General features: G+C 36.9%; 1 protein-coding gene across 5 annotated transcripts in view; it reads right to left on the bottom strand.

The window, feature by feature from the left end:
- Positions 1 to 14,396: 14,396 nt before the first annotated feature.
- The window catches only part of wwp2 (WW domain containing E3 ubiquitin protein ligase 2), a 152,329-nt gene continuing 143,921 nt past the window's right edge, over positions 14,397 to 22,804 (bottom strand). For all 5 annotated transcript variants that reach the window (XM_052028733.1, XM_052028729.1, XM_052028731.1 and 2 more), the window contains 2 exons: positions 22,021 to 22,093; positions 14,397 to 18,837 (listed from right to left, as the gene is read on the bottom strand). In XM_052028733.1, coding sequence (XP_051884693.1) covers positions 18,702 to 18,837; positions 22,021 to 22,093 — 209 coding nt within the window. In that variant the 3' untranslated portion in view covers positions 14,397 to 18,701. The remainder of the gene's footprint in view (positions 18,838 to 22,020; positions 22,094 to 22,804) is intronic.

Raw genomic sequence — 22,804 nt, forward strand, 5'->3', positions numbered from 1 at the left:
GGGGATCTTGTATATGTAGAGTACTTAGTTTTCCAAAGGGCATTTGACAAAGTGCCACATAGAGGGCTGGTGCATAAATTAAAAGCCCATGGTATTGCAGGAAGTGTTAGAATAGATTGAAAACTGTCTCATGAAAAACAATTGGAATAAATGGGTCCTTTTCAGACTGAGAGGAGGTAACTCTGGCAGGGATCTGTTCTTGGCCTACAATTGTTCACTATTTGCATTAATGACCTGGAGGAAGGAATGGTGTGTAAGGTTTCTAAATTTGCAGATGATATGAACTTAGATGGAAGGGCATGTTGTGATTGATTCTGCAATGGTATATGGATAGGTTGAGTGGGTGGGCAAAAGAACGGGCAAATGGAGTTTAATGTGGGGAAGTGAGGTCATGCACTTCAGTCAGAGAAATCAAAAGGCAGATTATCTAAATGATAGACTGCAAGTGAGTGAAGTACAGAGGAATCTAGGTGTTCTAGTGCATTAATCACACAAATCCAGGCAGGTCCAATAAGTAGTTAAGAAGACAAACAGCATTTTGGCCTTCGTTGTAAGGGGGTTGGAGTTTAAAAATAGGGAGGTTTTGTTGCAATTTTACGGTGCTGGTAAGGCCTCATCTGGAATACAGGGTACTGTTTTGGTACCTTTACCTTTTATATAAAAAATAATGTAACACTGGAGGCAGCACAAAGGATATTCCCCAGGCTAATTCCTGGGATGAGAGGGTTGCCCTACCAAGAGAGATTGAATAGTTTGGGCTGTATTCCTTGGGAGTTTAGAAGAATTTTATTCAAACATCAAATAGATATTGGGACAGTTTCACTAGTGGGAGAGTTTCAAACAAGGGGACATAACTATAAGATAATGGGCTGGTCATTTAAAACTAAGGTACAGTGGCATGCAAAAGTTTGGGCACCCCTGGTCAAAATTTCTGTTACTGTGAATAGCTAAGCGAGTAAAAGATGACCTGATTTCCAAAAGGCATAAAGTTAAAGATGACACATTTCTTTAATATTTTAAGCAAGATTACTTTTTTATTTCTATCTTTTACAGTTTCAAATAACAAAAAAGAAAAGAGCCCGAAGCAAAAGTTTGAGTGCAGAATTTCATGAAAAGAACACCTCTCCAACTGTTAAGCACGGGGGTGGATCAATCATGCTTTGGGCTCGTGTTGCAGCCAGTGGCATAGGGAACATTTCACTGATAGAGGGAAGAATGAATTCAATTAAATACCAGCAAATTCTGGAAGCAAACATCACACTGTACAAAAAAAAAAGCTGAAGATGACAAGAGGATGGCTTCTACGACAGGATAATGATCCTAAACACACCTCAAAATCCACAATGGACTACCTCAAGAGGCACAAGGTGAAGGTTTTGCTATGGCCCTCACAGTCCCCCGACCTAAACATCATCGAAGATCTGTGGATAAACCTCAAAAGAGCAATGCATGCAAGACGGCCCAAGAATCTCACAGAACTAGAAGACTTTTGCAAGGAAGAATGGGTGAAAATCCCCCAAACGAGAATTGAAAGACTCTTAGCTGGCTACAGAAAGCGTTTACAAGCTGTGATACTTGCCAAAGGGGGTGTTACTAAGTACTGACCATGCAGGGTGCCCAAACTTTTGCTTCAGGCCCTTTTCCTTTTTTGTTATTTTGAAACTGCAAAAGATGGAAATAAAAAAGTAATCTTGCTTAAAATATTAAAGAAATGTGTCATCTTTAACTTTATGCCTTTTGGAAATCAGGTCATCTTTTACTCGCTTAGCTATTCATAGTAACAGAAATTTTGACTGGGGGTGCCCAAACTTTTGCATGTCACTGGATGTAGAAATTCCTTCTCTCAGAGCATGGTGAATCTCTGGAATTCTCTGCCCTGGTGGTAGTGGAAGTTGGATGATTAGAATTATTTAAGTGGAGATGGATAAACATTTGATTGATCAAGGAATGGAAGGGTATGGAGAAATGGCACAGAGGAGTTGAGGCCAGCATTGATCAGCCATAGGACACATTAAATAGTGGGACAGGCATGAAGGGCTTGATAGCTACTCCTACTCCCATTGTATTGTGGTACATTTAGTGAATGAATAAATTAAAGACTGACACAAATGTTGGCTCTATTTGACATTTTGACTTTGCAGTCAACCCAGACTAATGAATGAGGTAGGGGCTTTGGTGAAGAGACAGTCTTTAGTTATTTCTGCTTTCATTCTTTCCTCAAATTGATCTCCTGCGCAAGACACCAGTTAGCAATCTTCCCTAGAATTTCAGTGAGAATGGCTGCTCTGGAAAGTGGGAAATCTCACTTTATTGCAACAGAAGCTAATAATATGGTAGAAGCTAATTCACTGTACATCTTTAACTGAGGTTTAGCTGAAGCCAATCGTGGATATTCTAAATGAAAACTTATAAAATCTATTCTGGAGGATGCTGTTTTGGTATGTATCAATTCTCTAACTGAAGAATGGCATTGATTATGTGCAGTATTAGGGTTTGCAAGGAGTTAATATTGGTATTTAATGATAGTGGAGAAAGATTGGTTAATGAAGGGCACATATTAAATATATATCCTTATTATGTGTACCTAGCCAACTATGAACCAAAGTGGGAAATTATAGTGAGATCGTAGAGGAAATTAGCACAAAACACAATGTTAACGTGTCCAAAGAGACAGCCTTTAGTTACCTGCTGTCTATAGTTAGTCAATAAGAGACAATATACTCTATATTTAGAAGTTAAACTTGCTGTAGTGGCAATTCTGCAAGGCTAAAAGTAACTTGTACAAAATAATGCATCACACATATACATTCCACAATTTTCAATGAAAACAAACCCTGAGACTTCACAGCTCTACAGGAACACAGTAGGAAATAACCTGAGAACAGACAATGTGATAGGTTATTTGCTCTGCAACAACCTTGATACACTTTTTCTAATAAGAACAATGTTTTAGTGCAACTACTCATCCTTATGGAGAGCATAATATTATGAAATAAAGTACATTGGCAAAGTGCTGTCATTCCATGGACTTGATGAATTTAACAAATTAATCAATTTGCTGGGTTATTTGTTTCACCCTAGTGAGAGCATATTTGCCTCTGAGGCCCCAAATCAGAAGGTCATGGATTCAAGTTGTAAGCCAGCAATTTAAGATGCTATCTGGCTTTGTACCTCAGTATAGTACTCAGAGACAGCTGTACTAATTTGGTCCTTTGAATGTAACATTGGAAGGCTGCTCTCCCAATGGAACATAAAATATCCTATGAAATTATGTGACAAATAGTAGGAATTCTGGTGTTCTACCCAATATGTATCTTTCAACCAACATCACTTGAAAGCATTTATTCAAGTGCTATTTGTGAAACCTTGCTATTTTCTAAATGACTGTTGCATTTCCTTGCAAAACAAAAGTGGCTGCAATTCAGAAATTTTTTTGGGGTGTGGTGTACTTCTGGATAATCTCACTTTGAAAGAGGCAATATATAGTTGCAAATTTGTTCTCTGTACATGTGTTGCCTCAGCAAGACGTTGTACTCAAATATTTCCAGATCTGACATTAAATGTGATTGTTTGATTTCTTCAGTGGATGCCATATAAAAACCAAGGATTGTCTTCAACTGCATTCATAAAAACATTGAGAAATGAAATGACTCAACCCAAACTCAAATGATGTTCAAGTTTTCTGTGTCCTTTGAAGGTAGGCTGTATTATGCATTAATGAAGCATTGTTAAGAATTATTCAAAAAATTCCACCAGCATGCCAAAAGTATATTTGTTATCTTTAATCACATTTTGAGGGTTCTGCAAATCATTGGTTCCTGTCGCTGCGCTGTAGGTATTTTTGTGGATTCTTAACAATATACTAATTCCCTGTACTGTGGAGAAACATAATGCAGCCCAACACCTAGAGTGAAGTTTTGACATAAATATGCCCTTTTTGTTCGCACTGAATGGATGGTTGAGAGCCACAATGGGTCTCAATTTGTCCTTCAAGTAATATGCCCTTTGCATGGAAAAGAATCATGTTGCTTCAAAGCTACCCTTTGCTTTAATTTGATACAGGGATATCGGGTATTGACTGCTACATCTACACTTTCTGCAGAAAAAAAAACTCTCCTGCTGTCTGGCTTCTCTTGTTTCTCTTTACCTTCCTCTTGACATCCCAGAGACCCCACGCCCTTTAATTGAAAATTTAAAAAATTAAGCTGGATATCTGAAATTTTTTTAAAATGTTCTGGAAATAGAGTTAACATCTTCTCTCCCCATAAAATGCTGCCTGGGGCCTGTGCCAAGCATTTCCAATACTTACCCCCCCGCCATTAATATTACCTAAGATTTTAAAAATGACTTGCAAGGCTGTAGGTTAAATAAATTATTCTTTCTACTTCAGCAATAGATCTTTATTCAGAATAGCTCATAAGAGGGCATAGTTTTAAAGTAATGGGTGGGAAGTTTACCAGAGGAAGGTTTTTTACCCAGAGAGTGGTTGGGGCATGGAATGCGCTGCCTTGGGCGGTGGTGGAGGCAGGTACATTGGTCAAATTCAAGAGATTGCTAGATAAGCATATGGAGGAAGTTAAAATAAAGGGATATGGGGGAGGTAGAGGTTAGATAGTCTTAGGCGAGGTTTAAAGGTCGGTACAACATTGTGGGCCGAAGGGCCTGTATGATTCCATGAGATAGTTCGTCATTTTCTGCATGCCCCTTAGAATTGTTCATGTATGCACAACTTCTAAGTTGCACTAACTTTGGGAAAGATTTTACCACATTTCAGATGAACAGAAATCAAAATATACAGCAGATATTTCTGCCATATTCTGTAACAAACTAATTAACATTTTTCACCATGTTCTGAAATGATGTCAAAAAGCAAAACTTTTAACATAAATTCACCTAGATATGAGTACAGCAATACATTTCTAAAGGGTTTGTTTGCCTTTCCTAGTTACTATTGTCATAATTTAATAATACTTTTCTGGCATTGACAATGCTTGGAGGTCACAACTACTTCCAATACTTCAAAAACTCACTGTAATTCCTGTCACTCCTTTTATCCACCACAGTCAGGCCCCATTTAGGCAATTTAAAATCATCAGCTAAAAGACAAATGCAGCAGCTGCTGTAAATCTAAAATAAAAAGCACAAAATCCTGGAAATAATCAGCAGGTCAGGAAACACCTGTGAAGGGATTGTTTTATATCTACGGAGTTAGCAGTATATCTTCTGACATGGAGACACAGAAGTCTAAGAAGGGAAGAGTTGACTGTTGACCTATGCATTGGCTAGGAAAGAACGAAACTGAAAGCAAAAATTATGAATATTTTTCAGTTTGGGGTAAAAGCAGTAAACAAAATTGATGGGATTTTTAATCTACTGGAAAAAGAAGTGTGGGAAGGATCCTGAGTGGGACAGTTACGACTGTAACAAAATGTTTTATACTCAGTAAAATAAAGCAGATACTAATGATGACAACTTTTATTTGGAGGAGGTGAGTGGACTCAAAAGACAAGTTCCTCAAAGAAAGAAATTCAGGTAGATCGAGTTTAATGATAAAGTGAGCTCTCAGAGTATGTTGGACTGAATTGTCCCCATAGTTAAAAATAGATGGTTAGAGCCAGGAACCAGAAAATATCAACAAGATAAAAGACGTTAGCAAAGTTGCAGATGTAGGTGGGAAGAGATTGGACAAGGAAAGCAAAAATAAAATCAAAATAGGAAGAAATCAATTCTACAGACTTGAACAGCCTTGAAATTGGATTGCAAATGGCATTGTTATGTAGATCCAGGCAAAGAGGTAGGAGCAGCCAGATGGGAAGATGAGAAGGTTAGGCCAGACTTTGACCTGAATTGTTAATTCTGTTTCTCTCTACGCAGATACTGCTTGATCTGCTGAGACCACGCCTGCACTATAGGATTTCAGTTTCCTTATTTAAAGTAGTATATATTTAATTGGACGCACTTCAGAAAAGATTCGCTAGGTTGATTCCTGGGATGAAGCAGTTGACATGAGGGATATCATTCTATAGACATTGGAATTTGAAGAATGATAAGTGATCTTACTGAAACCTGCAAGATTCTGAGAAGGCTTGGTAAGCTAAATCCTGACAGGATGCTTCCCCTTCACCAGGCAATCTAGAACTACAGAGCACAGTTTCAAACTAGGTCGCTGCCCATTTATGATGGAGCTGAAGGGGAATTATTTCTCTCAAGGGGGCCTTGAACCATTGAAATTGTTTACCTCTCGAGAGCAGTGAAGTCTGAATTATTGAATATATTTAAGGCCTGGAGACAGATTTTTGGTCTTTTGGGGAGTCACAGATTGCGGGGAACAGAGGGAAAAGTGGACATGAGGTCAAGATCAGGTCAGGTATGATTATGTTAAATGGGGGAAAGACTCAAGGAAGCACAGGGCCTATTCTTTACACAATTTATGTTCTTATACTGTTAGGAATTCTGTTTTCATTGATTTGCCATGAGCAAAATTGTTACAGATTCATTGGCTAATAGAGAATAATTGAGTTACATTAAATTTTCTATTTCAGTATTCAAAAAGGGAAAATAATGGAGGAAAACTTTTCTCCAGTACAATCTGAATATGAAAATCATTTTTGCATGAATACTTGTTGCTAATGTTGCTACACTTTGTACACAGAGTGTGTCAAAGAAAGAGTTGGAGTTACTTGAAAGAATGTTTGGAGATTATAATGAAAAGAGAATACTTCTGATGAATGGTAACCATATTGTTCTGATAAAATAGAATAATAAAAATAATGAAAACAGAGAGATTAAAGTTTCAAAGAAAAGATCAGTCTCACTCTTCAGCCAAAAGTTTTCTTGCAGCCTGTGCAGTATTAGTTGAAAAGTAGAAGAGTCTAGAGAGATGTTTGTTTTTGTGACATGGATAAGCTTCAACTCTATAAAGTTGAATTATTTGGGTAAAGAAGTAAACATCAAAACATTTCCAGCTCTATACATCATTGGCAAAGAAGGTCTTTGGGTAAACAAGAACTTGTATTTATTCACATCCCTGGGAGATTCCAAAACACTTCACACCCAGTTTGTCACATTTGAAGTGGACAAAGGCTTTGTAGACATATGTTATAGCCAATTAATACACAATTGGTTTCACAAAGAGCAACAAAATAATGACTAGCTAATCATTCTTGATTTTATTGGTTTGAGAATAAATGATAAAATCTCTTCCCTTTGAACATTACCTTGAAATTATAAACATTTACCAAAGCACACAGCTTTGATTTAAGACATAAGCAAAATACTGCAGATGTTCAGACAGAATCTATGGAAAAAAATAACAGCTGATTTGTTACGTTAGTTTATCAAAATAGGAAGATACTATAGGTTTCAATCAAATACAGGAAAAGTGGGGAAAGGTGGGAATGTGATAGAATGAAAGGCAGAAATATTTAAATCATTTGATACCTCATCTGAAGACAATCTTAGGCAAACCAACACTTTCTTCATATCCTACTGACCTATCACTTTGGATTATGTGTTTCCAATCCCAGAGTAGGTGGTTAAACCCATAACACAAGAGAGACAGTGGGGATGAGAGAGGGAGGTGTGTGTGTAGCGGGGGGGGGGGGGGGGGGGTGAGGATGGTGAATGGAGAGAGCCAGAATGTTTCCCCCCACCTCACAACCCTGCACCAGGCACTAAAATTGAGCCTCAAGTCCAGTAAATCATAAACACAACTTTTGTACATGGGCCCTTACATTAAAATTCAACCCCACTACTTGGCATAAGAAGCTAGTTCTGTCAATGTTTGTAGACCTGGAGACAAGAGTGCAACTTCACAATTAAGAACTAGTTTTGTTCCATAAGCAATTGAGCTGAAGTTTCAAGCATTTTCATGCCATTTATACAGATTAACAGCAGATGGCAGCATTGTTCTGATTATCCACACATTTGCAACTAATGAAATACAGAAAATGCTGTAAACACCATCACACCAGATAATTCATTTAGGGAGAGAAAAGACAGAAGCCCTGTCTGACTTGCTGAGTGTTTACATCATGTTCTGGCTTTATTTCAAGTTGTCCTGTAGTCTTGGGCTTTACTGTTTTCAATTTTAGCTGTGAGATATGATTATGTTTCTAACTCTTTCATACTTACATGTCAAATTCCCACTGACTACAAATGACTTCAGTTTAAATAGTAGTTTATTCATTGTACAAACTCTCTATTAATATGGTGAAGACATACAAGAGCCTTCACAAGAGATGAGATTGAGGTTATTCAGCTTGTACCTGAAATACCTGTGCGTAAAATTATCACTAGCTTGATCATTAGGGTCCCATCTAAAGACTATGCAATCTAGTATAATTAACCTACAATGGCAAGATTCCACTTTGATGAAAAGCCATTGGAAATATTTGCTTTCTCCATTGTTGGTATTACCTGAACCATATTGTCAATTTTCTCCTTAAAAAAATCAGCAACAGGTAATTTGTCGTCTTCTCAACTGATGCCTCATCTTGGGGGTGAGACTCTTGCTATCAGATTGTCAATTATAATTCAGTAATTTAAAACCAAGAAAACCTCACTGAACTTTTTCCAATACCATTTTCACATTAACATTCTGAACAAGGACAGAGGGAGATGCACAAGTACTACTTACACTATGGCACTTAAAAGTACAGTGCATCAGCCTTAGCATTGATTGAAATCCTGCAGTGAAGCATGCCTTCTGATTCAATAACACAAAGTTCTAAGTGACAAAAACAGAGAGACAGGGGTTTAGTGAATTTGTCCAATAGCAAAACAGTTGCCACTGATTTCAGAATAAAATATCTGGAAGATTTCCACATATCCATGAGCTGGCTTGCATACACAATGAGGATAAATATAAAAGTGATCTTTTATTAAAATGACAAAAAAAATCACATGCAGCTACAGAATTAGAGGATGCACCAGACACCATCGTAACAGTGTTTCCTATAAGCCACATAAGGGTGACTTAATTTGAAAAGCAAATTTTTCTTTTGGGTTATAACATTATTAAAATTTTAATTTCAATTTCAATTGAAAATAAAATACCTTGTAGGAGTTTCTTTGAACCTTCTCCACAGACAAAAGGTGCCTAATTTGGGTAAAAAAAAAGGGACTTATATTTCTGTAAGATGTTTCAGACCTCAGGACATCCCAAAGTGCTTTCCAGTTTATCATACTTTTGAAGAGTAGTCATTACATTAACAAACAAAAGCGGCATCCAATTTGCACACAGCAAGCAGGAATGTAATAATGATTAGGTAATCTGTTTTAGTGGTAACTGAGGGATGAATGTTTGTTGGTCCATAAGAGATAACTCCCTGACTCTTCTTCAAAGTAATGCCACGGAGTCTTTTACATCCATCCGAGAGATTGACAAGATGATAATATTTGATTCAAAAGGCAGTGGCTCCAGCACTGCAGCACATCCTCACAGGAGTGCAAGCTCAGTGGAGTGCCATGGCTTTCTGGCTCAGATGCAGGAGGAGTAACAACACAGTCAGCGTTGAGGGAGGTGAAGCCAGTGTGAGTATCATATTTTTATAGGAAAGGCGCCAGCAACTCACTCCTTCAAGCTTCTCCATCATTTGATCACAGTTAATTGCCTTCGCTCTTTTTACTCACTTTAGTTGCTTTCTGCCTTAATCCCTCCACTGAATGAGAATATATCCATCTTTGTCTTGACAAGTTCAGTTGGTCCAGTGTTTACAGCCTTCCAGGCAAGGGAGTTCCAAATTTCTGTGAAACAATGTTTGTAAATTGTTTCCAGGTTTATTTTCCAAACAGCTTAGCTCCAATTTTAAGATTACACTTCCTTTTTCACCCCCATTCCATCAAGGCAGTACTTCTATTGTGAATTTTGATTTTTTGTACCTGAGCAACAATATGATGGGGCTGACTCCCCACCTATAAAGAACCATATTTTTAATTTAATTGACTTTACAGTGTGAAGATCAGACAGGTTCTATGGTTATCTGTCCCACCAAAGGCCAAGTATCATATTTTATAGGAAAAAGCTTTAATAAAATGGCAGAATATTAGTCTCTTCATTAAACAGAAGTGGTCACATATGGGAATATTGTCTCTTGCATCTACTCTATCAAATCATATTATCATTTTAAATACTTCAATTAGATTACATCTCCACCTTCTAAAGTCAAGACATTACATACCAATGTTGTGGAATCTGTTCATATAATTCGATCCTATTACGTACTGGTTTCAAGTGAATCTGCACTGGACTTAACAAAATAAAAAAAAAATTCTCTGGGTGCGATCAAGGATCTGTACAGCAGCCTACTTATGTAAAACATAGCCCTTGAAAGAAATTTCAATGTATTAATTCCATTTTGAAACTTGTGCATTAATGTTTAATTAACTAATAACTTTTAGCTATCTGTGTTCTTAGGTCTGAGTTTATCATCAATAGAAAAATAATTCTATTTCTACCATGTCATTAGATCAAAGCTGATCGGTACCCTACCTCCATATTCCATGTTATCCTTACCTGACATACACCTGTCAAAATCAATCCTAAAAGGTTGAATTGATCCAATGTACCCAGCCACCTTCAGTAGCAGGAGGGCCTGCTACTAAATGCCTTAATTCAATGCCTTAAAGTGGCTGAACCCTCTAACCTGGCATTCGCTCCCTAAACCCCTCGATAATTCTCTGCTTCTTTAAGGTGCTACTAAAACCTACCAGTTAACTTTTAGTCATTTGTCAATATCCACCCAAGTGGCTTTTGGCATTTTATTTGATAACACTCCTATGTTAACTTATTGATATAAATCCTAGGTGCTGCTGGGACAAGATTACACGGGGATGTGGTACAAGAATGACTGTCTCTTGTTCATGGTGCCTGTGGCTGTTAAAACTGTCTGCTGAGAAGCCTAATTACTCATTCAATACTTGAGGTCAAGAGAGAATCTAATTCTTTTTGGGATCTCCTACAGGAAGTCAGATCTGCTACACTGATAGATTACAACAGTTAAATACATTCCATCAAGCCAGTACTTCTACCGTGGATTTCAATTTTTTTGTACCTGAGCAACAGTATGCTGGGGCTGATTCCCCACCTATAAAGAACCCATATTTTTAATTTAATTGACTTTACAGTGTGAAGATCAGACAGGTTCATGGTTATCTGTCCCACCAAAAGGCCAAGTATCATATTCTTATAGGAAAAAGGTTTAATAAAATGGCAGAATATTAGTCTCTTCATTCGACAGAAGAGGTTACGTATTGGGAATATTGTTGTAAAACACTTGTGGAAACATTGTTCAAGCTAAAGAAGCAATTGAGGATTATTAAAGGGCAAGACAATGAGATATTATCTGATTGACCTTCTGAGATCCTGAACCCTCAGGATTAGAATGACTATAACATGATCCAATAAATAACGATCTAAATCTTCACTTTTTAATACCATAACTCAGCAGTTCTTTTCAGAAAAAGTAAGTCAAGTTTTGTTTAGGATTCATGGGGTTAGAAGAATTCAAACCTATTGTGACAAACCACTCTTTTATCCATTTTGCAATACTGGTGATATATGTCTATAATAATAAAATAAAAACTACAGACACTGGAGATCTGAATAACAACAAAAAGTGCTGGAAAGCTCAGCAGATCAGGAAGTCACCGTGGAAAGAGAACGGTTAACATTTCAGGTCTGAGACCCTTCATCAGGACTGAGAAAGAAAGAAACGAGTTAGGCTAGACGGCAGAGAAAGTGTGGGAAGGCAATAGATGCATCAAAGGGAATTTCTCTGATAGGATGAAATAATATGACTGTTGGGGGTTAGGCTCCTTTGTTTGAGTAATGTGTTGCTAATGTTGTAAAGTGTGGATAATGTTGTTTGGTCCGGCCTACTGGGACATGCCCAGCATGTCCAAATGAAAGAGGATGATGGCAGGCAAAAATGTAATTTGTAAGGAGTTTTTCTGCAACATTGAGGAATTTTTAAAAATAGAAAAATAACTTACTAATATTGAGATATTACCTTTGCTAAGTTTTAATATTAAAACTCTTCTCATATCAGCATTTGGTAGTCAGAAATAATATACACCCAGTTAGTTGCAATAAAAAAAGTTTCTTCTCACCTTAACCTTATTTTTCTTTTATCTCCATTACCTCCACAATTCACTTGCCACCTTACAGTCTCCTTCCACCCTGGTTCAGTCTTGGTTAGAACCTACTCTGGAACTACATCATCATTACTCAGTGACTGATGGAACATGACATGGATTTGCAATTGAGAACTCAACCCTAGGGTGCGATTCTCAAGACACTACACAGAAGCCTACTGTTTTTTTCAGCACAGCTACCAGCCAACCATATTAGAAATATTTTGAACTCCAGGACAGAAAAAAATGATTTTTTTAAAAATGTGATAGAGTTAGTCAAAATAAACCAACCACTGTAAAATGCAAAATATTTGAAACTGTAGACATGTGAGTTGTCAGTAAAGTTATCTAACTTATGCTATATTTAGAAGGACTGGCAACAGCATATCCCAGGAATGTGACAGAAATGAGGGAACACCAATGGGGCTTAATTATACAACTGGGTTACATATGTGACCACATAGAAATGATGTCATTGGTGCAATGTATAAAGTAAGAGAAACCAAAGTAACTGCAGAGAAACTCCCCTCATGGCAAGAGTGTGCTTTTTTTCTTTCGCAATGAATGGAATAATGAATCCACTCAAAGCAATGACAGAAATACAACGATATAAAATTAAGATCAACAATTGTTCTGTAATCAAAATATAGAGATTCTAAATGCCAGACTCTACATATGTAGAGGTTTCTTATTAACTGCTACAGAAATTTAAACTTGAAAGTACATAGCTGATAAATAAAACATTTAGAAATCATTGGCCTTTCTGTCCGGCTTCTATACCTTCATCCAGCCCCACTTTAATCATCCTATCAATATATTTTTCTATTCCTTTCTTCCCTCATGTGCTTATGAAGCATCCTTTTAATTCCATCCAGGCAATTTGCACAATACTCCACGTGGCAGGACGTTGCACATTCCTTTTGTGTAATAATGTTTCTCCTAAATTCTTTTCTGATTTTATTAGTTGTCCTACTTCTGTAACCATTGGTTTTGGACTCCCCAATATGGATATATCTTTTATATGTCTAATTTGACAGATCTCTTTAGAATTTTTTTTTGCCTTAAATACCACCTATTATGTCACCCCAGAGCACTTTTTCTTTATTAAAAAAAAGCAACTGATCCTATTGCTTCTTGCTTATAACCTCTTGGTTCTGGTACCATATTTCAAACATTTTTATACTATACAGTGTTTAACATAATTCTTGTAATAGAGAGGCCAGAACAGTGCATAGTACTCCAAGTGTGGCCTAACAAAATGTTTTATAGAAGTTTAACATAACCTCTCTGCCTTTCATCTCTGTTCTTCTGAAAATGAATCCAGAAGAAAAGTAGATTAGTAACATGTTAATGGCCTTATTAAACTGCTTTACTACTTTTAATAATTGTGAATTTGTATCTCCAGATCCCTTTGCCCCTCTAACTCATTAGACTATTCCCTAGATTCTATATTACTCCAATCTTGATTGCAAGTCTGCTATACTTCACTTTATGGAACACCTTTTGAAAATCCAGGAATATTAGATCATACTTTTGCTCCCATCTGGTTTCTGCTACTTATCAACGAATTTAATACAGTAAGTTAAGCATGACACTCCTGCTTACAATCAGAGCCAACTATTATATTTTTGGTATGAGATGTTTTCCTACATCTTTGATTGGTTGCATCATAGCCTGCTATGGAGGTTCCAATGTGTAGGATCAAAAGAGGCTGCAGAGGGTTATAGACTCGGCCAGCTCCATCACGGGCACAACCCTCCCCGCTATTGAGGACATCTTCAGGAGGTGGTGCCTCAAGAAGCGGCATCAATCATTATGAACCCTCACGACCCGGGACATGCCCTCTTCACGTTACTACCATCGGGGAGCAGGTACAGGAGCCTGAAGACCCACACTCAATGTTTCAGGAATAGCTTCTTCCCCTCCGCCATCAGATTTCTGAACAGTCCATGAACTCTACCTCATTATTCCTCTTTTGCACTACTTATTTATTTTTGTAACTTATAGTAATTATTATGTCTTTATGCACTGTACTGCTGCCACAAAACAACAAATTTCACAACATATGTCAGTGATAATAAACCTGATTCTGATTAAAAATATAGTTCCCTTTCCTACATTAGGCTAAATCCTGAACTTGTTGCATCTATTTTTTAATATAGGAATCACAGTAGTGCTCCACCAGACCAAAATTATACCAGAGTGCAGTGACACCCTGCATGGATACAATAAAATTAAAAACAAAATGTATTTTCTGGATGCAATGTTAAAATCTTCATTTTTATTACACTAAATTGCAATTCTTCCTCAAAAATTGATTTTGCTTTGTGATATTCCAAATCAATAATCATATGGAATTTTAAAAAGCTTCGATTACTTATCAATGATCAATTCGTTTTGATTCAAAAATAATCAACAATATTACAATTGTCGCTTAAAATTCAAACTTAATCCACAACAGCAATTCAAAAGCTAGAGATATTGTGTGACCAGAAATCATTGTCTCCCGAAAGTCAGTAATTAACTGATATACAGACTCAGCATAGTGACTCTTGCACCACACTTCATTCTTGTATAGCTAAAAGAAGCACAAAACATCGATCACATATTTTGAACATAATCAACAATTACATTCATTTAAAACTTTCATAAAACTTTTATGATCTTTGTTATTATTCCAGGAAAACAAATATACACTTTTTTTTTACATAATAGTTTCTCATTTTGAAAAAAATAGTCGTTTACAAGAGATTTTGTTCTGCTTTCTTTGATTATACAATAGATTTAATTAAAATACTGAATATTTCTTTACTAAAGAGTGCAAAGTTAATCTAGCAGAGCTGAGCCAAAAGGTAAAACTAAGCCAGTCTTTTATTGGCTAATTTTTAAAAATATATTCATAAAACACAGTAAGTTTGGAAAAATTAGGAATAAAATTTACTCAGTTTTATCTTTAAATGTCACAGCCATCACACTACTCACATGGTTAGAAATGAAGACTAAACAGTGAGAACTTCAATAAAATATGATTTGAGTCTTAAACTGATCTCAGTAACGTTGTTTTGCCATTGTATTTACTGCTTCTAATGAAGTACAATTTTGAAAAACCACGAATTCAAAATTTGATTGCGGGATAAACAATTTTATGATAAGACTTATTAAATTAACCTTCACCTGTAAGTGAAATCTCATTTCATTACTGAAAATAAAAGTGATAAAGCATTTCTATTAATTAGTGGAATACTGAGAGAAAATGTCTATTGAGTTCTGCATGCTGCTGCTATAATAAAAATTTAAAAATATATATATATTCAAAAGGCAAAAATGTTGGATAATTGCTTGTACAAGTATGCAATAAAGCAAAGTTTCTAAGCACTGTGCCAGAATGTAACATTTGCTGCTGGTCTTCATGATTCACCTTTGTGCATCAAAGCAAATTACAAACCTGTAATTGATTTTGAGCATTGTCTCACAGTTAAATGTACGTACTTTAACAAAATATTTACAACATGACCAAAAGCTTTAGAAGAATCAAATTGCAATTATTGTCGATTCTGAAGAAATGCTTTACATTCATTTGGAGACAAACAAAGTTTCTGTATTATTTACACATCCACTTTAGCTTTAGATTCCTTTTCATAATTTGGTCGTTATCCAATTAGTTTCTGTGGATTTGTTCTGGCTTAGAATGAAAACTCAATTAATATATTATTGGAACAATATATTACCAACTAAAGAGATACATGAGATACTAAAGTAATTTCTGGTGTCTATGCCTTGCTATGGCAGGCCAGCTTGTGTTCCCTAATGATACCCGTGGTCTGTGCCAGCCAGATGTTCGTTGCAACACACATGAAATGCTGGAGGAACTCAGCAGGTCAGGCAGCATCCATGGAGGGAAATGAACAGTTGATATTTCAGGCCAAGACCCTTCATCAGGACTGAAAAGGAAGAGGGCAGAAGCCAGCAACTTATTTTTTGCTCCTGGTAGGTTAAAATGTGCCTGTTTGCTCTGAAGATAGTCCAGACAAAACAGACACCTTGGTCGTTCAGGTTGTGTGATGGTCAATGACTTGTATGACTGCCAGAGGTTAAAAGTAAAAAGAAACCATTTGCCTGAAGACTGAAGCCCTTGACATCAAGAAAAAAACAATTGTTTTTTTGGAAAATTTGGATAATGTCCAAAACAGATCATAGCAAAGATGAGACATCACACCTAAGGTGTTGGCGATAGTAGATGATGGGATCAGGAAGGTTAACAACAGCAGTGGGAGAAACTCTGCTGTATTCTTGACGGGATGAGGGACAACACCTCAAAGAAGCAAATGACAAATTCTACATCACACTACAGGATGATTCAATGAGAGTGCCCTGCCTGACCTAACGTCTAACTGCCAAGGTTGATAAGAACAGCAGAACCAAAGATGGAGTAATGGGAATATGTGGGTGTAGCATCATGAATGAAAATTGAGAGAGGCATTTTGGTCTCTGTATGATGAACATACTAGTCTATGCTACAAGAGGCATTCAACATTATGATTTCAGCAAGCTAATGTTTCCTGAAATACATAAAGCCTTCATTCTGCAGTAAAAGAACAGGTTTTAGCCGCTTGCAGTCCATGATGAAGAGGCAGGGAAACATCAAGAAATGGCACAAAGTGTAAATGATCTATAAGGAGCAGTGAAGCCTGGTCAGACTACAAGCAGAAGAGTAGGTCTCACCAAGTACATGGAACCATGCAAGTCCTGAAGTAAAAGGTTTTTGACATAAAATCCCAGAGGTTAAAGGTCAAATTCTTTGAGCGGTACAGCAAGGCACATTGAGAGATCAAACACCATGTAAGAGTGGACAAACACTATATTGACAGCCTGGCGGCGCTACCTATATCAAACAAGAAACCATCTATAAAATAATGTTTTATCAGCGGCAAACAGCAAACCTTAACACTCTTCAGCAATAAAGGCCACCTTGTGATAATGCATTCTTAAAAAAAATGGGAAATTTCCAGATAAAGTTACAGAATTGTTCAAAATAACTTCTGAATATGCAGCACCTACCCTGGGCCCTCTATTCAAACATCAGTCTGGAGACGGGAAAAGGTGCCAGATGAGTGGACCAATGGGTTTCAAGATACTTAAGAAGGAAACACTTAATGTTTGCATTAACTGGTATGATATTACACTTTCATCTGTGCCAAGCAAAGTAATGTGTAAGATCACAGTCCAGCATACATCAGAAGCAGTTGGTAGGATTTCCAGAAAAGAATGGGCCAGTTTTTAGAAAGAGCACACCTGCACAGACCAGATCATTAATTTACAAAATATAGTAGAACAAAGCTCAGAACGGTTATGGCATCCCTGCATAAATTTCACAGACTTTGAGAAAACTTTTAACAGCATTCATAGGACTAGCCCTTGGAACTCTCTGTGGGTATATGGAATCCTTTGCTGTATAATCAAATTATCTAAACTTCACACGAAGTGTTGATCAGCTCTGAAGACAAAACAGTAGCACATCAAGGGAGTGGTGTCTGCAATTCTCTTCAATATTGTTAGTGGGTAACATGATGTACAACAGAAGATATGTCAAGAGACAATGGATAGACATCCTTCACATTCCTTGAAAACTTTGCAGATTATCTCAGTCTCCTTTCACATACCCAACTATACATGCAGGAAAGAAACAACTGAACTCAATATATTCAACCAGCAAATGAGACTAAAAATTAACTGAGTTAAAGATATTATGACCTTTAACAATGATTCACCATCATCAGTATGGATGTGGAATTGTTATTTCTAATGCAGAAACATTCACATACTTGGAAGCATCATCAGACAGGATGGTGGAATAAGCAAAGATATCTAGAGCACAGTCAACAAAGCCAGGAATAGCTTGAAGATCAAGAAACCCATATTAAACTTGAGACTTATCGATACTTCTCCATAGTGCAGGTGCCGAGAAATGCTTTGGGCCTCACATGCCCAAACTGACTTCATTTTATATAGCCTGCCTCCATATCTTTTGGCCCAGGAACAATCTTAAACAAAGACCTGATTTTACAGTGCAGCCAAGATGGAATAAGGACCATAATCACTGAGAGCACTGGGAATGGTTGAGCCATGTGCTTCAGATGGAAGATGATTCCACACTAGAATAGCAAAAGGTGGGTACATGAAGGCAAATGAAATGAAAGCCACCCCAAGAACAACATGGTGCAAGTATAGAATCTGGTTAAAAAACTTGGACCAAAGCCTGGGACACCTTGAAACACTTGCCAGAAACAGAGGGGGTGGAAGAGCTTTGTTGCTGCAATAATTGTCAGAGGTATAAGTGGATAATAAGTAAGCAGCAGTTCATTTAACATAAGCCTATGATAGATCAGAGAAAGGACAGTGTATTTCAATTATGAGAGCAATGTTACATTATTATTCATTAAACCTATTGAATGCTAACAATGAAAAAACATTATGATGGAGATCAATTGAAGGGACATATGGAAGCAAAATTAAACTAAAAGTTCTTCATGGTAGCCATGGTCTTCTGAATGTTCAGTGAGGTTTCGTTATTCAATGTTTTCTCTGCAGCTGAAAGAACCTATTACTCTTGACCAAAAGCCTTCTGTTTCTTCAATGGCATACAGTAACTTCTCCTTTAGTTGCTCATAACTTTTGTAAGGGGGGAGGTCTAGGCGATTGAAGCTGCAAAAAAAGGACAAACATTTACTTATTTCAATCATACTTTCATTATTTTTTAAATAATTTTAATACTTTTCTAAATAATTAATTCCATATTTAAGTCAATTACATGACTGAGATAGGAACAGGTAAAGAATAAAACATGCTTGCTGAATTATAAACAATTTGTAGTTTGTCAAAATATATGTTTTCATCATTTCAGCTACAATTTAACTGATTTGAATTTAACATTATTCAACCAGTGATAGGAAGAAGAGGAAATGGAAAGTGATCATTTTAGTCAAAATCAGTTAAGAACAATTAATAATGATTGAGCTAGCTATTTGCATATATATTGTCAATAATGTATTAGGGTTACAGTAGCTTAGTGATTATATCACAGGACCAGTAACTCGGTGGCTTGGAGTACTGATCTACAGATACGAGTTGAAATCCCACCACAGCAGCTGAGGAATTTAAATTCAGTTAAATAAATAAATCAGAAATAAAAGCTAGTGCCAGTAGGTGTGTTCATGAAACCATCAGGCTGTTGAAAAAAAAGGTGTCTGGTACAATAATGTCCCTTTGGAAAGGAAATCTGGCACATATGGAAATGGTGGATAATTCACTCTCACATCTATGTTTTCCCAAACTAAACCTTGACATGATGAATTAGTTCAAGGGCAATTAAGGATGGGGCAAAAGAAAATATTGAGCTTGCTAATAATAGCTGCAATCCATAAATAAATAAAACAAAAGGAAGAAGAAGTAAAGATTATTTGACTTTGTGGGAGTTGGACCTGTGTGATTGCCCAGAGATGAGTTTAACAACTTGGATACTTTGGCCACTCATAAAGTTCTGAGTCGTTCTGTAATTGAAGTAGTTTTATATTCTGAACATAACTCAGTCTTTGAAGCCAGTTTTTATCCCATGCAAACACAGATTTTGACAGCTGTTTCCAGCTACGAAATGGGAGTAGCCAGGAAAAAAGAAAAAAAACTGCAATAGATATCTGTTCAACTTACTTTAGGAAAGTTGGAAGAAGAATAGTTAAAAGTAATATGGGAACCAGATTATGACATGAAAAGGTGTTTATTTGCTAATTTTTAAATTGTGTGAAGTGTTAGAGGGTGTTAACATTAAAGGAATAAAGCTGCTCCTGACATTTAGCAGTTTTATTGCTCTAACATTTGTGGTTCTTTTGGCAATAAAGTGAATAAATTGAAAACTCACAACTAACTGTCCAGCTGGGGACATAAAATCTACTCAAGTGAAGCCAGTAAAAACATTTAAGGAAATTTGGAGGACAGTGAACAATGAGAGCACAAACGATTCCAGCATTCAATCTTTAGAAACATTGTAAAACTGAATATTAAAATCACCAATTATAACCATCTTTGACCAAACATAGGATTTACTATACTGACATATTGTGCTAGTGATCACTGTAAAAGCTTTCCATTCCTTGTGATGGCAGAGATGTTAAGGCATTCAAACTTATGTAAATCAGGAGCAGGAAAAGGCCACTTAGCCCTTCAAGCCTCGTCTAGCTGATCTGAATATAATCTCAAATCTGCATTCCTCTCTACCCCAATAACCTTTCACTCCATTGCTTATCAATGATCTACCTACATTTGTCTTAAAAATATTCTAAGACTTTGATTCCATTGCCCTTCAAGGAACAGCTGTACATCAAAAAAAAATCAAATGCATGTATGAGTGTGTTAAACTTAGATATACTTGGTCTGAAATAACAGAACCTATATTCTTGTACAATCTATAGAATCTATAAATATTCTAAAACAATGGAACTCACAGCTCCATTTTTAATGACTGGACTAGTTTCCTTTAGTCTATGCTCTGTGTTGAATAAGTTTCTCTTAACTAGGCAAGAAATGAAAGTGCTAAAATTGCCCTTGAGAGTTCCTGAACTAGAGTGGAAATTATCATTGCCACTCAGACTGTTTGCAGCCGAGTTATGCTAACTTGTGCTTTCTATTCCATTTCTTTTCCATCATGAGAACAATCTACTTCCATTTCTTAACATTGGCTACCACTTACTGAAACCCTCAATTTGCATCACTTGCTTCCAGACATGACTACTTCAATGCTTTACCAGTCAGTTTGCCATTCTCAACTCTCTGCAAATTTCAGCTCATCCAAAACTATGCCTCTCCTATTGCTATTGGTACCAAATTCCATTTAGCCTTCATATATCAACTCACTGACCTAAATTGAGTCCTCAATTCCTTTCCACCAGTTTCTAACCCCAAAACTAAAGCATTCCTCCAATTCTGGCATCCTGTGCATCCTCCATTCCCTTCATCCCACCATTTCCAGCCAGCCATCTAGACCCTATGCTCTTCCCGAAACCCTTCTTTGTCTCTCCACCTTTCACCTTAAAACACACCTTGCTGACTTTTCTACTACAGCCATCGTTTTCAAATCAGTGTTTGACCCCTTAAAATTATATCAAGTGTTAAGATTTATGATGCTCTATAACATTGTAATTTACAGCACAATTAATGCCACAGAGGGGTTTTTTCGAAACTGTGTCTCCAATCCACTTTGAATGTTTTCTGTTGCTGCACTATAACAGACTGGAGATCCTGTGTTCTTTAACTAGGCTGATATCTGCCATTCTGCACGTCATTGAACCAGCATTGATCTTGCGGCATGTGGTTATAGATTGTAGGTGGCGTACATGTCTGCTGCTGCTACTAATGGGTCAGATACCTCATGGATGCCCATATTTGAGCTGCGAGATCTAGGTCTATCCTATTGAGCATGATTATAGTACTATACAATATGTTAGAGAGTGTCCTCAGTTTTCTCTCCACAAGGACTCTGCAGTCATCACTCCTACCGCTCTGATTGTGGCAGACGGATCTGCCACAGGTAGATTGGTGAGGATGAGGCCAAGTATGTTTATCTCTCTTGTTAGTTAACTCACTAATTGACACAGACCCATTCTGGCAATTCTGTTCTTCAGGACCCTGCTAGTCACTTGGTCAGTGGTGATGTTTCCAAGGTAGTCATGGTGACATACCTTAACACCTCCACACACAGTTCATTGATGGATAAAATTAACACAGTTATCCAGTTGACCAAATAAACTGTAAACTGAAAGTATTTCAGAAAGTCCATCTTCAAGGAATCTTTTCATCCATAAAAATATTTTTCAATATCTTTTCAATGTTACTTACCAAGTGTGACTTCTTGGAAGCCAACTATCCTTCCCAACCTTATCGATGCAGAATTTTTGTGGCCCATTGCTCCCTGAAGTAAAATTCATGTTGTATGAATATCATATAATTATCTCAATATATTTCAATATCTGATTATCAATTTGCTCAATTCCTGACCAAATCTTGCTGAAGTCATGAGATTCTCATTAAATTTGAACTATTCACTGGAAAGTCAACCTCAAAAATATTAAACGAAGACCTTTTTGCAATTTTAAAATTAATAAATGGAAGTACAGGGAATCAGTTGCACACAGAATGTTGGTATGAAATGTTACCCCATTGATTCCCATGGTGCCAGGTCCTTGTTCTCAAGCACAATATTGTTCATGGGGCTGAACCCAATTAGTTTCCAGAGTGTGTAGGGGAAGGTGTGTCTATGGAGGGGATCTACAAGGACACCTTTGAACTGGCCATGCTCCATTTAGCAGCTACTTTTAAGGTGAAGTTGACTGATCTAAGATGATTTTTAACTTTGCCTTTCAGTTGAGAAAGTGACCATTCAGCCCATTGAGTTTATGTCAATGCATTTTCCCACTTACTTCTCTGTAACCTATACCTTCTCGTATGCCTATTAACTAACTCCCCACCACCCCTGCCAATTCTCCTACCATTCACCTGCATCACCTAATTTGCAGTAGCCAATTAACCCACCAACCAGCACATCCATGGCATGTGGGAGGAAACCAGGGCGACTGGGCGAATCCCATGTGGTCAAAAGGAGGGTGCACTAACACCACAGAGG

Source organism: Pristis pectinata, chromosome 13, assembly GCF_009764475.1.
Source record: "Pristis pectinata isolate sPriPec2 chromosome 13, sPriPec2.1.pri, whole genome shotgun sequence".
Taxonomy (NCBI): domain Eukaryota; kingdom Metazoa; phylum Chordata; class Chondrichthyes; order Rhinopristiformes; family Pristidae; genus Pristis; species Pristis pectinata.